Source organism: Paramisgurnus dabryanus, chromosome 6 (assembly GCF_030506205.2).
Source record: "Paramisgurnus dabryanus chromosome 6, PD_genome_1.1, whole genome shotgun sequence".
Classification (NCBI taxonomy): domain Eukaryota; kingdom Metazoa; phylum Chordata; class Actinopteri; order Cypriniformes; family Cobitidae; genus Paramisgurnus; species Paramisgurnus dabryanus.
This window is the reverse complement of record NC_133342.1, coordinates 2010639-2027281: the sequence shown is the minus strand read 5'-3', so window position 1 is coordinate 2027281 and position 16643 is coordinate 2010639. Positions and strand designations below refer to the sequence as shown.

General features: G+C 38.4%; 1 protein-coding gene across 1 annotated transcript; it reads left to right on the top strand.

Annotated features, from left to right (window-relative positions):
• The first annotated feature begins 1537 nt into the window (after positions 1 to 1537).
• On the top strand, positions 1538 to 11310 carry LOC135744217 (tripartite motif-containing protein 16-like protein). Its single transcript, XM_065262210.2, has 6 exons — positions 1538 to 2164; positions 4227 to 4313; positions 4519 to 4752; positions 4856 to 5015; positions 5157 to 5216; positions 10521 to 11310. Exons 1-6 carry the CDS (start codon positions 1583 to 1585, stop codon positions 11039 to 11041), a joined length of 1644 nt encoding a protein of 547 aa, XP_065118282.1. The 5' UTR covers positions 1538 to 1582; the 3' UTR covers positions 11042 to 11310.
• The last annotated feature ends 5333 nt before the right edge of the window (positions 11311 to 16643 follow it).

The window sequence follows — 16643 nt, the reverse complement described above, 5'->3', positions numbered from 1 at the left end:
CCGGAGTATCTTATATACAGTGTGTTACGACGCAAACAGTCCTCAGATTGTAGGCGATAAGACCTTCATGCGAAATCTGATGTAAACAACAGACTATGTATCTATATTTCACGGATTATAAGCATTTGTGGACAAAAATGGTAATTGGATGTATTTTATTGGACTTTCATGGATCATTCACACATCTGAAACAGACTGGATTCGATTCGCGATCTTTGTATATCAACAAAAAAAGGTAAGAAGTCACGTTATATTTTGCATGTTGTCATCTTCTGTCACAAAATACTACATTTATGATGCTAGAGCTAAAAGTTTTTTGCCAAACTAACCGAGACCGTACGCCCCGGCTTTTCTGACGAGGCGAGCCTCTAATAACTTTATGGTCCGCATAGATATATACACGGTCCGGACCTCCCGCTAGCTTCTAGCAATTAGCATGCGGTCCACAAGCAGTATACATCCCCCGCCGGGTCTTAATTTCTGTAATTTGCGAAAATAATGCGTTTGAAAATGTTTTTAACGGGAATATGTTAGTATTGTCCAGGGAAAATGAGTGTATTGTTGAGACTGCTTCATCAAAATTTACGCTGGAATCTTTGTGTGTCATGATGAGTTTGACACACCGAGACCGGGCCTTACAGCCCCGGCTTTTCTGACTATGCTAACCCCCGAGCCTCTTAAAACTTTACGGTCCGGACCTCCCGCTAGCTTCTAGCAATTAGCACGCGGTCCACAAGCAGTATACATCCCCCGCCGGGTCTTAATTTATGTAATTTGCGAAAATAATGTGTTTGAAAATGTTTTATAATGGGAATATGTTAGCATTGTCCAGGGAAAACGAGTTTGTTGTTGTGACTGCTAACGTAACATCACAATTTACTCAGGAATCATTGTGTGTCATGAGTTTCTTCTCCTGTAGTGTACTTATTAGTGATACTTTTCTGTATGATTTGTCTGTTGGCAACATAAACCGTTAATAATAATAATAATAATATATAAAATAATAACACAGTATGGTCTGTACTGCTCACGAGACCACTGAGCATGCGCACGGGCACATGACGTTAGTAGTGGGGCGTGATCAAAGGAGCAGCAGCTCATAAATATGTAATGACTAGCTCAAAACGGCACAATCTGAAATGCCCTGAAACAGAGGCTACTAGAGATGGGTAACAATCTTTTCCTACAAGCTATTTCGAGCAAACAACTTTTGAAACATGCTTTATGGAACTCATACACCTATATAACTTGTGGAAAAGCAGTCATAAGATGGGCACTTTAAGCCTCGTCTTGATCGAAACAATTTGCTCTGACATATCTTAAAAAACATCAGTGCGAGTGCTGGGTCTCAAGATGCAAACAAGTAATGTTTATTTATAAATTATGCTTTTAAAAATGACTTAAATATCCCAATTTAACTAAGGTCTGTTCTTGGCTTAAACCATCCCTATGAGTTTCTGTATGAGACTGACATCTAGTGGACTTATGACTGTGACTCATGTTTGCACACATTTCAACACAACCAGGAAGTTCTTAAATTCAGGAAAACTGAAACTTAACTGTCAGTTTTTTGTTTTCTAAAATGGCAGAAGCGAGTGTTTCTTTGGCTCAGGATCAGTTCATCTGTCCAATCTGTCTGGATCTACTGAAGGATCCTGTGACCATTCCCTGTGGACACAGTTACTGTATGAGCTGTTTTACAAACTACTGGGATCAAGATGATCAGAAGAGAGCCTACAGCTGCCCTCAGTGCAGACAGACCTTCACTACAAGACCTGTTTTAGGTAAAAACACCATGCTGGCTGAAGTGGTGGAGAAACTAAAAAAGACTAAACGACAGGCTGATTACTGTTATGCTGAACCTGGAGATGTGGAGTGTGACGTCTGTACTGAAAGAAAACACAAAGCTGTCAAGTCCTGTCTGGTGTGTCTGAACTCTTACTGTCAAAATCATCTTGAACAACATGAGAATTTATTCAAAGGGAAGAAGCACAACCTGATAGACGCCACTGGACGACTTCAGGAGATGATCTGCCCTCAACATGATAAAGCCCTTGAGATTTATTGTCGTACTGATCAGCACTGTATATGTTATCTGTGTATGGTGGATGAACACAATAACCATGAGACTGTATCAGCTGCAGCAGAGAGGACTGAGAAACAGGTGAGAGCTGAATGCAGTAAGTGGTTTGTTAATGTGATCAATTCTGCTGTATCAATTCAATGTTTCTCGTGAATGGGGCAATGAATCTGTCGATTTTATTGTTTTATACTGTTGTCTGAGGTCTACTATGATGTTCGCATGGTTTTTACATTCAACAACATTACAAGCAATAAGTAATAGGCTATTTTGTAACATGGATTAGTGGCTCTCTAGGTTGGTTTGAAGGGGCGGGCCGCACTGAAGACCTGGACGTAACTCCCACTGCTATGATTGGACAGCTTCATTCCCTGTCATTACATGTGGGGAAATGTTTTAAAAACATTAATGTGTAAAAAAGCAGCCAAACACATACATGTATATGTTTAAGCCACAAAGATTCTGGGTGCTAAAGATGATAAATTACCTTGTACACAGTCAGCGCGCATCAGAATCTAAACTGTGGCTGGTCCTTCCTTATCACTTACTTTGTATATTTCTACCATTATATTACAGGCGTATTGTTAAGTGTTGTACCTTTATTAATCTTTTAATGTTTTTAGTAAATTAAAACAGTCAAATATACGTGTTTAGACACGGATGTTACAACAGGACATCTATTACAAAGCAATAGTTAATCGCAGTAACGATAGCTTCAATAAGGTAAAATTTTTACTTACTTTGTACTGCTGTCATTTTTGTCAGATCCAATATTAGTGGTGCTTTTAATCAAAGTCTCTCTGCAAATCCAGCATCGACTTGTGACTTCTTTACAAATGAATCCGCGGTACACAAAGTAAACAAACACTCCCACGCGAGCTGGAACTTCTTCAAAAACAAACTTTAACCACGCATTTCTAATGTTATGTTCCGAGCCTCCGAGTTAAGGTTATAAAGTGTCTGTGTTGTTCACAGACGGTTTTTCCACAACCAAACACTCTGTTTCCATGGGTACTCATAACAGATCATCACATCAAAACAAAAGTCTCTCAGGAAAAATGTATTTAACCTCCTAAGACCCGACCTTTGGTTTGTCTTTTTTTTCAAATTTCTACCAGTTATTTTGGGGCTAGGATGGTATTATAATAAATATAATACCAAATATTTTTCTAAGAATATGAAGTAGTGTATTTGTCCATGTTTGTGTACAACAGGTTCCAGTTACACAGAAGTAAGTATTATCTTTGAAAATAAATAAAAATTGATATCCATTTTAATGTACTTTCCAGATGAAAATGTTCTTAATGCACTTTAAGTGCTTTATTTTCACACACTATTCTGTTCTAAATATACAAAAATGTTTACTTTAGTACTTCTTAAGATTATCTTAAGAACATCTAAGTGTACCCAACCGTGCCATTTTGAGACGGTATATAAACTCTGCCCTTTTAACATACTATGTCTGTGTTTAATTTTTTTTATTTAACTTGAACAGATCATACAAATATGGGTTTACATGGTCTGTAAATATCCTCTTAGTAACTCCTCACGTAAGGTAATTTCTTGTTTCTGACGTTATATTAGGAGCAAAACGCGCCCCTCCACTCACTTTTCCACTGACTTCCTGACGCTGCAGCGGTCCTTGGGTTGACAGGTATTGCTTATGGGATTAATGCACATTATGAAAATTAAGTTCATTTTATAAGTCTACAAATAAACATTGTGCCACGGCACAATATAAAACTAACCCAAAAAAACGCAACCCGAAATTTTTTCCGCAACTGTATTTTCAAAATAGCCCAATTGTGCGTGAACACCACAAACCTGGTAACACTGTTTGCCCCTGGCCCACACTTGTGTCATGCGAAGCTGTGGGCTGGGTTTCAAAAGTAGTCGTTATATTTTGGGTTTGGGAGATGTTTAAATTCTAATCTGACATCATATTTCAGCACATTCCTGAATCGACTGTTTTAATGGCTTGGTGACAAAATATTTCAGGAAAGAGGACGTTTTCAGTTCTCAAGCTTGTAGAATGTTCATTTAACTATGATGACCTCTTATATAACAGAATATCAAGTTCATTTTTTGATTCACTTTTTCAATAAATCACACTATAGTACAGTTGATCTGGTTTATCATCCAACAGAAACAGCTGCAGAGAAAATACCAGGAGAGAATCCAGGAGAGCCAGAAGAAGCTTCAGGAGCTGAGAGATGCTGTGGAGACTCATAAGGTGAGTTTTGATCAGATGAACAACTGCTGCTGTTTCAGATCTGTTTCAGACTCAGTAAGGACTCTCATTCAATCAGTCAGTGAGGAGTTCAGTGCTGGATGACTTTCACTGAAGTTCACTGTGGGTAACAGACTGTGTGATGTACCAGTAAGAGCTGAGTGAATGCTGCTGATTCTAATGCTCCTCTCTCTGTGTGTCCTAACAGCGCTCTGCACAGACAGCAGTGGACGACACTGAGAGGATCTTTACTCAACTGATCCGATCCATTGAGAGAAGACGATCTGAGGTGACACAGCTGATCAGAGATCAGGAAAAGACTGCAGTGAGTCGAGCTGAAAGACTCTTGAAGCGACTGGAGCAGGAGATTGATGATCTGAGGAGGAGAGACGCTGAGCTGCAGCAGCTTTCACACACAGATGATCACATCCATTTCCTCCAGGTAACAGAGATCTGAAGAACAGTACAGTGGTCTTTAGAAAGCGAAGAGCACTGTGGTTATATTTAATTAAATGTTTGTGTTGATTGTCTTTGTGTTTGTGTAGAGTTTCCAGTCTCTCTCTGTTCCTCCTGGATCTATAGATTCACTCAGCATCATTGTCAGTTCTTTCCTCTCTTATGATGATGTATGTAAATCTGTGTCTCATCTGAGTGAGAAACTGGAAGATTTCTGTAGAGAAGAAATGGAAAAAATATCTTATAGAGGTAATGCACCTTTTTTTCTGAAAAATCAGGCACATATTATGCAGTATTTGTATATGCTAAATAAATACAATTTAAATGTGTAATTTCTTTCTTCCATAATTTATAATTTATTAAAATAAATATTTATGTTTCTTTCCATAGTAAAGTATAATGACATCATTCCCGCCCCTGAACCAAATACCAGGGAACAGTTCTTACAATGTGAGTATCAGCAAATAATACACAAATACTAAAGATAAACTTTTGAGATAAATGCTGAAACAAATTTCACAAGTGATCAACAGTGATAATGTGCATTTTAAACTCCCCTAGTCTTAAAACAACTTAAATTTATAATTTGCTTCCTTTTAGGGATGGATAGGCAGGAATTATCTAAAAATCTTTTTTTACAAACTTTTTTAAACTGTCTTTATATACCAAGTAAAATGTAAGTACTCTGAAAAAGTAAAAGAGTATAAAACTCGAGTGTCTGTAGACCTTTCACGGCTGTTTTAAACACCGCTAATTATTTTCATTCGGGACGAAAAAAAAATGATTGGCTTGCGCGACTATCACTCTCTCTCGTGACCATGGCTACCACCCCTGTTGCTACAGGATCTGCCCACACATGCGCACACCCGATTGATTTGAGAGTGCATGAGGCACGAAATCTAGGAAGAGCAAAACTACGGCAGAGAAAGAGCATTCAGAACTCACAGTACCTGCATATGCAGTCAGCGAAGGCAAACAAGGCAAAAAAAGGAATAAACAAAGAAATCAAACGAGAGTAAATATCGCGTGGCTTTTCCGCGAGTCGACAATGTATTAGTGGTATTGTCTCCAGAGTGTCGTCCTCAGAGTCAACGGAAACTCTTACAATGCAAAACACGGTACATGTTATAAATCTTCCACGAAATTCACCTTCATCACAGTGTAACTGATGGTAATGAAAAAAATTGAATCAATGCAACCTGTTTTTAGCTTTGTCTTATAAATATAACTAGCTCGTTTGTTACCGAATCAAACTAAAAACATTTCAACAGTATTGATATGCTAGCTTAATAGTGAGTACTAAAAGCCATCCTCTTGTTTATATTCATAGTGATTATTATTCATTATTACCTGTAATTCTGACATGATGTTACTACATACACCGCGCTCCTTCCTCTCCGCTCATCTCAGGTAAATACTTCTCCCAGCAGAGCGGTCGGCGTTGCGTGTTCATGTGTTTTGGGGGCGTGGCTTTAGAAGAAACCCAGAAGGGAGGGAATGGAGTGAATGGAAATAATTAGCTGCGTTTAAAAAAAGTTATGAGAGGTCTACAGACACTCGATTTTTATACTCTCTTTTTCAGAGTACTTACATCTTATGTATTAGTATATAAAGACAGTTTAAACTAATTTGTAATTTTTTTTAGACTTTTTTAGACTTAAACCTACCTACTCTTAGAGCCCTGTACGGGCCAAAAACTCCAGCCCTAACCCGGCCCTGGACCCGTGTGTTCAAGCCCTACCCGACAATGCCTGTAATTTTTTCAGCCCGAACCCGACCTGACCCGAGACCAATATCAATCACTTTTAAGCTCTCTCTGACGCTTGCGCTCTTTGATGCGCATTCTCCCTCTCGGACACACGCTCTCAGATGCGCGCTGTCTTTGCTACACACGCAAACACACACAAAAGCTTAGAGTTTCTGTTGCAAAGGAGAAAGGATCATAATAAACCACACAGATAGTGACAGTATGGTCTCATCTCATATCCCACTGTCAGGGTGTGTGCAGAAGGAGAGAGGAGACTAACCTCAGATGACAATTAGGGGTGGAATGGTACATTTATTCATATCGCACCGAATCGGTACGCAGGTCACGGTTCAGTGCATGAATTTAAACTGAAAATACACGGTATGAAAATACTTGCGTGAAAAATAATTAATGTTATGCGAAACTACTGTTAGATACGCAGGTTCTTTAGGGACAGCTAATCTGTACCCCTGCTTTAGCTCTGAAGCTCTGATTGGCGCCGATGTCGCCGAGCTCCACCCATGTATGCACTCTATCAGAGCCCCGTCTACATTCTCTCGCCCTGTCCCAGATGGCACACTCTGGACTTGTGGTCCTCCTCAGAGTCCACACTTTTATGATATCATGTATAGCAGACCCTAGGGACCCTTGGCGCCAGTTCAAGAGGGTGCACTGAAGTTGTATTTTGGGACAGACTCGAGTGTCACGCCAGAAATAGGAAGAGAAGTTGCCAATCAATGTGAACTCCTTCCTTCCGTCGTCTGATTGGTCCGATTTCTCTTTCGCAAGGACTTCTGGGTTGGTAAAGTGCGCAAAGCCTGCTGCAGTGCGGGCTACACCGAAGACTGCATCAAGGGTTCAAATGGGCGCTGATGAACGCTCTTCGGAGCATAAAAAATGACAGATGGGACACCCTACGGACTCATAGACGAGACCAAAAGTCCATATGAAGTGCGCCATTTGGAACAGGGCCACTGGCGCTCTGCAGACATGCAGCGTCAGCGAGTATGGCAAGTGGTGGTGTTCCACAAGAATTAGAGGATCCGCCAGCCTCTTTAAGATCGCAAGTTTGGGAAAACTTCAGTTTTCCAGTCAGTTACAGTAGTACAGGTGAGAGAGTGGTGGAAAAGACGAGAGCTGTGTGTTGACGTTGTTCAGCAGTTGTAGGTTATGTGAGTGGAAGTACATCTAATCAGGGCTCTCAAGTCTCACGCATTCACTGTGAGACACACGCATTTCAGTCAGTTCACATGCTCACACGCCACACCTTGTATTTCTCATGCTGAGAAGTAGGAGATAAATTGTCCTGCTATATACAATTAATGGACGAAGCGCAGGCATATGCAGGGCAAGTCTGTTGAGTTCAGCTGCTTTCAGTTTTTTAAGTGTGCTCAACTTTACGCAGCGCCATCAGCGACAGAGTACCGGGAGAAATCTTGCAGAGGAGGCTGATTTCAAATCGCTCTCGGATTACTCTGATGTCATCCACTTGTCGTTTCTTGCAGGGCCTCGTGAAGTCGTACACACCTATTCATTCATCCTAGAAGCCTACATTTTTTTGTTCTTTAGTACATTAATATGAAATATGCTAAAATGATATTTTAAAATGTATTAAGGTAACACTTGTAATACATTTGAACCCATCTTTGTATGAAAGGTTAGTACAAGTTTACTTCAAGTGGTATACATTTTGTGTAATACCATAGATAGTATGTTAAATGCATTTCAGTTCATATTCATGACATCTCAAACTAACACCGATAAGAACACCTATGTTTTTAAGATTATCTTAAGCACTAAAAAATATTTGCCTTCTGCATTTTTGTTTTGCTTTTCCCTCCATTGTAACAAAATTGTAACAAACCGCGACGCCTGGACCGAGGTCCGAACCGTGACTTCTGTGTGCCGTTCCACCCCTAATGATAATGAACATGGAACTTTAATAACAAAACAGGCAAACTTTAGCATCAAACGCATGAAACAACATTTAAACTGACAAAGGACTGGGAAAAATAGTCTAAATACCTACCTGATGAAGGTAATGGCTGGCAGGTCAGGATAATTGAAGACAAGACACTGATGAGGTAGCATGGAGGATCATGGGAAATGGAGTATGTAGGAAGATAAATTAGGAAAACAGGCAGGATAAAATATTGATACAGTATATTACCAAAACATGATATACCCCACAGTTTAATTGAATTAAACTCCGAATTGATTTAAACTGGTCAGTAACTCCTAAGTGTGGTCTTTCAATACCAGGTGGAATTTTGAACAAATGTAAAATGACTTCAGTATAATTTCACTTTGAATATAGCGCATTGTTACTTTTGACCCCGTCAGCAGGGACGAAAGTAACACAAAGGTCAGGTGGGTCAAAAGTAACACAACAAAACAAGATAGATGTTTGTTACATTTGTTTGTATTAAATATACATGCTATGACCTTGTTAATATGTAATTGCAAACATATTTTGCAATTTATCTTTGTAAAAAATAAATGAAATTACATTTTCATTTTAAATTTCAGTTTCATCAAATGTTTTAAAAAGCAACCGACAGTACAAACTTAAATAGTTGAGAATAAATTTTTTTAACAGTATGAATACTATGAAAATGAAATTAAATAAAATTAGAATAATATACATTTTCAACATATACAACACTATTAGCAGCGGGACAAAAGTAAAAAGTGTTACTTTGGCCCTGACAGGAACTCCTGACATTAAGCTCAAGGGTGAAAATGTAAATATTTTATTGGATGTGCCTTTGGATTACATGGCGACGGAGTTTTGGGGCTTTAAATGCAAAAAAGTGAAACCACTCTCCAGAGTGGAAATCTTAAAAACGCTTTACCGTCTAAAGAGTAAAAACTGCTTACGGAGGCTCTCGTCGCGTACGCGTTTACGTCACAGGCATGCGCCAGTTCAGGAAAATAACAACAAACATGTCGGATTATTTTCATAAGTCAGACCTTTAAGTTGCCATAGCAGCTCTGATAAATATACAAGTCTTTCCAGCAGTTGTACAAAATATTTACAGCTAGTATTACTGATCAGAGAAGGTGCATTAATTACCTCTATCAAATGGATGATGCGCCAAGGCAAACCAGACGGCTTTGGACAAGACCTGGGAGAACAAGGAAGAAGGTTGTACGCTGGCGCGTGGGCTTGTTGTTGTTTAGTGTTAGTGCTTAACATTGGCAGTTGCCACCTGGGGTGCATCGAATCACACATTTTTGCTTCACTATATGCACGCAGATTTCCCCCCAAAATGCTTGTATAAACGCGAATAAAGAGTGATAATGCATTTTTGCGTTTTCTCTTCAGATCGTTTCCGTGTAAACGTAGCCTTAAACACGATTTACTTTTATTTTGAAAAACTCTGAAAATCAAACTTCAGGATGTGTTGGAGCACTAAATAACCTGTAGATTGATCAGTACTGGAACACATATGAAACTAGAAACACAACATGTTATAAGAAAAAAATTACCGCTTCAGGAACTTTACTTATCATGGTTGAAAACACCTTTCTGGATCTACATGTGGAAAACGGTGAGTATATAATGTGATATTTGTCAGCTCTGTCAGGTGTTGTGTGCTAAAGATGCTATCATAGTCTGGGATGTAAATGTTTTCAGGGCTCGGAGAAAAACGCTTTGTTACTTTCGTCCTGCGTTACTTTTGCCCCCGCTCTCCCCTACTTAATACATTTATTTATGAAATAAAATTGCTTGACTTGAAGACTCTTACACAAAACAAAATCAGTTTGAAAAATAAAACCTTTAAACAAAATATATAATTTCTGTGTAACTAAGTAAGAAAACAATTAATGCACATTCATAACCACAAACTGTCTGTAACAGATGTAGTCCGATTCTTTATGTAAATTATCTTAATTTCTTATACAATCTTAACACAATTACGGTCCATACAAATATTAAATTAAGCCTTTTAAGTTTTTATTTAATTATTGAAATACATTCAAATATTCTTTTTTCTCCATAGATTATCATCCAATTACTGCAGAGCCAAACACAGCACATAAACGTCTCGGTCTTTCTAAGGGGAACAGAGTGGTTACGAAGACAGACACAAGCCAGCCGTATCCTGATCATCCAGACAGATTTGACTTTTATCATCAGGTGTTGTGTAGTGAGAGTGTGAGTGGACGCTGTTACTGGGAGGTCGAATGGAGTGGTATGGTGTATATATCAGTGTCATATAAGAACATAAGCAGCAAAGTTAATAAGAGTTTATTTGGGAGTAATGATCAGTCATGGAGTTTGATCTGTACTGGCTCCAGTTTTTCATTTTGGCACAATAATATTGAGACTAAACTCCCTGTAGTGTTTAGATCTTCTAGAATAGGAGTGTATGTAGATCATAGTTCAGGATCTCTGTCCTTCTACAGCGTCTCTGACACAATGACCCTCATCCACAGAGTCAACACCACATTCACTAAACCTCTCTATCCTGGGTTTAGAGTTTATTCTGGATCAGTGAAACTGTGTGATCCAGCAGTATAGATGTTTTTTACTTAATATAAAGGAAAATTCTGATCTAATTTAAGTATGTAAATTTTGGATTGTTTTTCGTTGTATCGATGTTGCGCTGTTGTGTACTGGCACATGCAATTTAGCTGAACATGCTAGGTGCACTGCGTGTCATATTTTAGATCATATTTAGGAGTTCAAACTAAACATCAAAAACTAATTTTTTCGACAGGTATACGTTTTAAAATGTATTTAAAACAGGGTGGTTATCTTGTCACAAGTTGAGCTACAAAACAGGTAAGCTGTTCCTGAAATTTTGTTGATGACACAAAAAATATCTGCACCGAATTAAGAACCTATATTTATGCCTGACACGATTGTCTCTCTTGTAATTTAATATTATGGTCGGTGTTCACGTTTAAATGATAGAAAAGAGATTCCTGAAACAAATGATATAGGAATCATCAGGTGTTTCTGTACCTAAAGTAAATACAGAGATGATAAAAGTCAAAGTAAGCAGGTAATTCTGTCCAAAATCATAAAGCGTATAGTGTCTATAAAATCATTAATTTTTGTATTTTTCTTTAAATTTAAAATTAACGTTTAAAGAATTGTATATATAGCTTTATCATTTAACAATCACAAATGATATGTCATTATTTGTCTTTTTTGGTAATGACTACTTTGATGCACTAAAATTTAAAATGAAATAAAATCGCTGAACTGTAGCTGGACTTCCCAGGTGGGATCACATTTGTTATTTTTAGGTTTAGTAATCTAAAATGTTTTTGTGTGATTTTCTGTACATTGTGGCTTTAAAATGTTATGAGGAATCATTAAACGAATGTTCATAAACATTGCCTTTCATTTTAACTTAGAGGGGAAAAAATGCAGTATACAATCCTATATTAATTTATACATTTGGCAGATGCTTTTATCCAAAGCTATAGAGTGCATTTCAGGCATGCATTTTTAATCATTATTTCAGTGTGTGTGTTCCCTGAAATCAAACCAACAAACATTTTGCACTGCTAATCCAATGTTCCACAACTGAGCTACACGAACACCTACAATAATATAGTATTATTTCAGTAGTAAAGTATAGTATTCTGTAGTATTAACTATGCCCTTACAAAAATTAACCATGTTTTTGTAGTAGCCATGCCAAGCCAAGTTCATCTATATGTTGTTTTTGTCTCACTTATGGGTTGATAAACTGCATTTGGGTTCTCAAATCGCTCACCTTTTAATGGAGAATTATTACAGAAAGCTTGACCAACAATGAACCCAGGAGTAGCTCTTCTACAGCTACGCCAAGGCAACTGCCCTATTAAAACTATATGGAGGAATTCTTGGATTTATGTTATCAGGTAGAATTTAATGATGTAGCAATACTGCTACAGTGTTTGCCACACCAGAGCCCAATGTCATGCCTGCAATATCAAAACCTCCTCACGTCATGCCCGCTACGTCACAGCCTGCTCACGTCATGCCCGCTACGTCACAGCCTGCTCACGTCATGCCCGCTACGTCACAGCCTGCTCACGTCATGCCCGCTACGTCACAGCCTGCTCACGTCATGCCCGCTACGTCACAGCCTGCTCACGTCATGCCCGCTACGTCACAGCCTGCTCACGTCATGCCCGCTACGTCACAGCCTGCTCACGTCATGCCCGCTACGTCACAGCCTGCTCACGTCATGCCTGTCATGCCACAGCCTGCTCACTTCATGCCCGCTATTTCACAGCCTGCTCACGTCATGCCCGCTACGTCACAGCCTGCTCACGTCATGCCCGCTACGTCACAGCCTGCTCACGTCATGCCCGCTACGTCACAGCCTGCTCACGCCATGCCTGCTATGCCACAACCTACTCACGTCAAGCCTGCCATACCACGTCATGTCTGTCATGCTACACTGCCTGATCAAATAATGCTACAACTTTGTGTTGTGTTTGGACCACACACTGGACTACAGTTCCCACAGAGTTCACTGCAACCCATGAACCAGTCTCCTGCCACACCCAAGATGGCCACTGTCATGCCTGAACCTGTTCCCAAGATGAATTCTCAGTGGAGAATTATTACAACCATATACAATAGCAACCATGTTTTTTAACTGTACTAAACCATTGTTACTTTTTTGTAAGGTTTTTAAATTGATAAATAGTAAATAGCAATGTTCAAAATTACTGTAGTATGTAAAAAAAACATTAACTCTGCATTGCAGTGTCAATTATTTGCAGTGTGAAACAAAGCAGATTGTTACAGTAACATTTAGCAGATTGTTAGCGGACAGCTATTTAGAAACTGTACTGCTCATATCACAAGCTGTGTGTATAGTCACAAAAACTCGACATAACGGTTTAAGCATTATTTGTGTGTACAGAAATAAAGTTAAAGGGGCCATGGCACAAGACTTTAAGATGTCAAATAAATTTTTGGTGTCACCAGAGCACATATGTGAAGTTTTAGCTCAAAATACTATATAAATAATTTATTATAGTATGTTAAAATTGCCACTTTGTAGGTGTGTGCAAAAATGTGCTGTTTTGGGTGTGTCCTTTTAAATGCAAACAAGCGGTTGGTTGCAATTGAAACTCAATTGTGCGGTGAATTTTTTTCTCTCTCTCTTTTTCTCTGCACTAAATGGCAGTGCTGTGATTGGATAGTGCAGATTAAGGGGCAGTATTATTATAATAAGAGCTCCTTATGACATCATAAGGAGAGCCAAATTTCAACGACCTATTTTTTCGTGTGCTTGTAGAGAATGGTTTACCAAAACTAAGTTACTGGGTTGATCTTTTTCACATTTTCTAGGTTGATAGAAGCACTGGAGACCCAATCATAGCACTTAAACATGGAAAAAGTCAGATTTTCATGCCATGGCCCCTTTAATTGGTTACGAAAAATGGCTGAACAGAAGTAAAAACATCCCAAGGAGTAATTATGCTTTAACCTTTTACTCATGGATGTGAAAGCGCAAGATAGTTATCTGTCGCACAGTGTATTCAGTCAGTTTGATAACGCTTTGTTTATCCAGTTGTGACTGTTGACACTGCAAGTATACATATGTTAACCCAAGGATTAGTAATGTACATTGTGAAACATCAGATTTTAACTTATCTCCATGTGGGCTTAAAAGAAGTGTTTAGATATGAAGATTACCCGGGGTCCGTACAGTTTCTTTAATGTGTTTACTCTCATGTTATAATTATTACAAATATTTCCATTGTATTGAATCCTGTGAACTACATTTGTCACCCTATATACATTGTTTAAATATCACAGGCAAAATGATGGTGTGTGTAAAAGGTAAAGACTTTGCAGCTGTTGCTTTGGTGTAATGTTTGTCAGATGTAATGTTCACCTGATGGTGCAGCACGTTCATCCATTGACTTTCTCTTTAAAAAAAACACACAAAAAATGTCTTATCTGCTATTTCTTATCCTGGACTAAAAGTATCACTAATGTATTATTTCTAATACAGGAAAGGCAAATTAGCATGTTACCTTTTACATAAGAAAATGATTAAATAAATAAATAAATAAATAATCCGGGAGTTTAACCCCCCCAATGGTAGACCCAAAGTTATGCCCTTGTGTTGGGAATAATTTTAGCTTTATGCTAGATTTATGCTAAATCATGCTAGCTTCATGTTAAATCATGCTAACTTCTGTAAGGGAAACATATTTATATAATATCCATCCGTTGGCCCAATGGCAGAAACCAACCGGCATGGCAGAAGGGTCCTCACGCATTCTGTCTTTTCTGGCGATAACTGATTACTTTTTGGCCTTATGTAATTTAGGTAGTTTTAGCTGTCGCGAATAGATAAAATCATGTTGTTTGTAATTATGAATCAAATAGATAGAATGGCAGAATTTGGATAGAGTGATCAAACGCTTATTTAACTCATTTATATTGAACTCATTCATTCGATTATCAATGTCGTATCAGCCACACCGGCTGTTGTGCGGGTTCCGAACACATACTTGATCATATCAGAGGTTTTGCCTCTGATACGATCATAGCCCCCTCATAATCATCTATATCAACTTAGTACAATTCTTTCACTATAATCAGAGGTTCAAGTTGGCTCCGTCCAACCTGATTTAGTAAATAATACGTCTACGTAATTATAGAAAAGATAATGCCCAGCGGTTATGACTCATCACTTTCATGGCCCACATACAGTGCGATTAGGTACAACTTAGTTAAGGTTGAAAATTAATCTGTCATACAATAACCGGAGGTTAATTGCTAAAGCAGTTTAACAATGCCACTATATGCTTACGTGCTCTTGTTAAAAAGTACTCATGTAGCCCCTACAGTCGCCCAAATACAACTTAATACAGATCTTATACTATAAGTTGGCTTTGTCCAACCTGCCAATTTACACTAAATTAAGTTCTAAATGTAGGTTCGGGAGGAGCCTAAAACATTCAGTCGTGTCAATCATCTCGAGAGCCTATTTAAGCGAGATTGGGCTCTATCTTACACCCGGCGCAATGCAGCGCAATGCGCGACGCAAGTGTCTTTCGCTAGTTTCCACCCTAATTTTCACGTTTAGCGCCGCGTTGTTTAAATAGCAATTGCATTTGCGCCCCCTTTTGCGCCCATGGGCGTTCTGGTCTGAAAACGAGGTGTGTTCAGGCGCATTGTTGGCGCGTTGCTATTTTGAGGCAACTAAAATAGACTACGCCATTGACCAACAAAAACCTGGTCTAAAGTCTAAAGTCAATGGCGCAATGTGTTTTATGTTATTTAAAGAGCGCATTAGTAAAATGCGCCTAAACACGGGAGGACAACGCGGGTTTGCTTATCACAAGGTACATAATGCGCAGCAGCACAAAAATGCTTTTAAATATGAAAGATTAAAGGATTGAATGTAAAAGATTATTATTGAATCTCTTGGACATAAATGAGGACAGATTATGAGACGTTAGAAGGCGCAAAGAGCTGCTTCACCTGCAGCCTGGTAAGTAAATAAATGCTTTGCTTTAAACAAATGCGTCTGTTTTTAAATGTTTTTTTTTTTAATGCTACCTCACGGATTTATTGTCTATGATGACTCTGTACCTGTGGATATGGTGAGATGAGAAACATTTTTAAGTAATGCTTAAAAAAACTCTTTGCTAAAAAAAAACGCTGTCCAAAGTGCTGAAACGTGAGGAGAGCCGTTTGTAAATTCTTTATCTCCTGTTTATTACAAATAAAGTATTTTTAGAGTACAAACCTTATCTTACATGCTTGTAAATAATTTTTTGATGATATTGGATAGCCATACATTAAAAGCAATTACAAGCCTGCTTTTTACTTCCATGACTAAAAGAAAACGGGTTTTAAAGGTTTTGATAAAAAAATAACAATTTCAATACAAGTGAAAAACAACACAATTATTTAACATTAATCTTAAACTGGGGATCTTCTTCCTCCGCTTATTTTTTCAGTTTACAAAGTCCGTCATCTAAATAGGGATTAGACATAACGCCAGCGCAACTAGCTTTTAAAGGGGATGAGAGCAGAGACTCTCATTGGTTTATTGCACGTTACGCCCAAAATACTCCCATTACAATAGGACCTACCCTTTTCGACCATGCGCTCGGCGCAAAATCCATTTTTCCCGTCGTTAAAT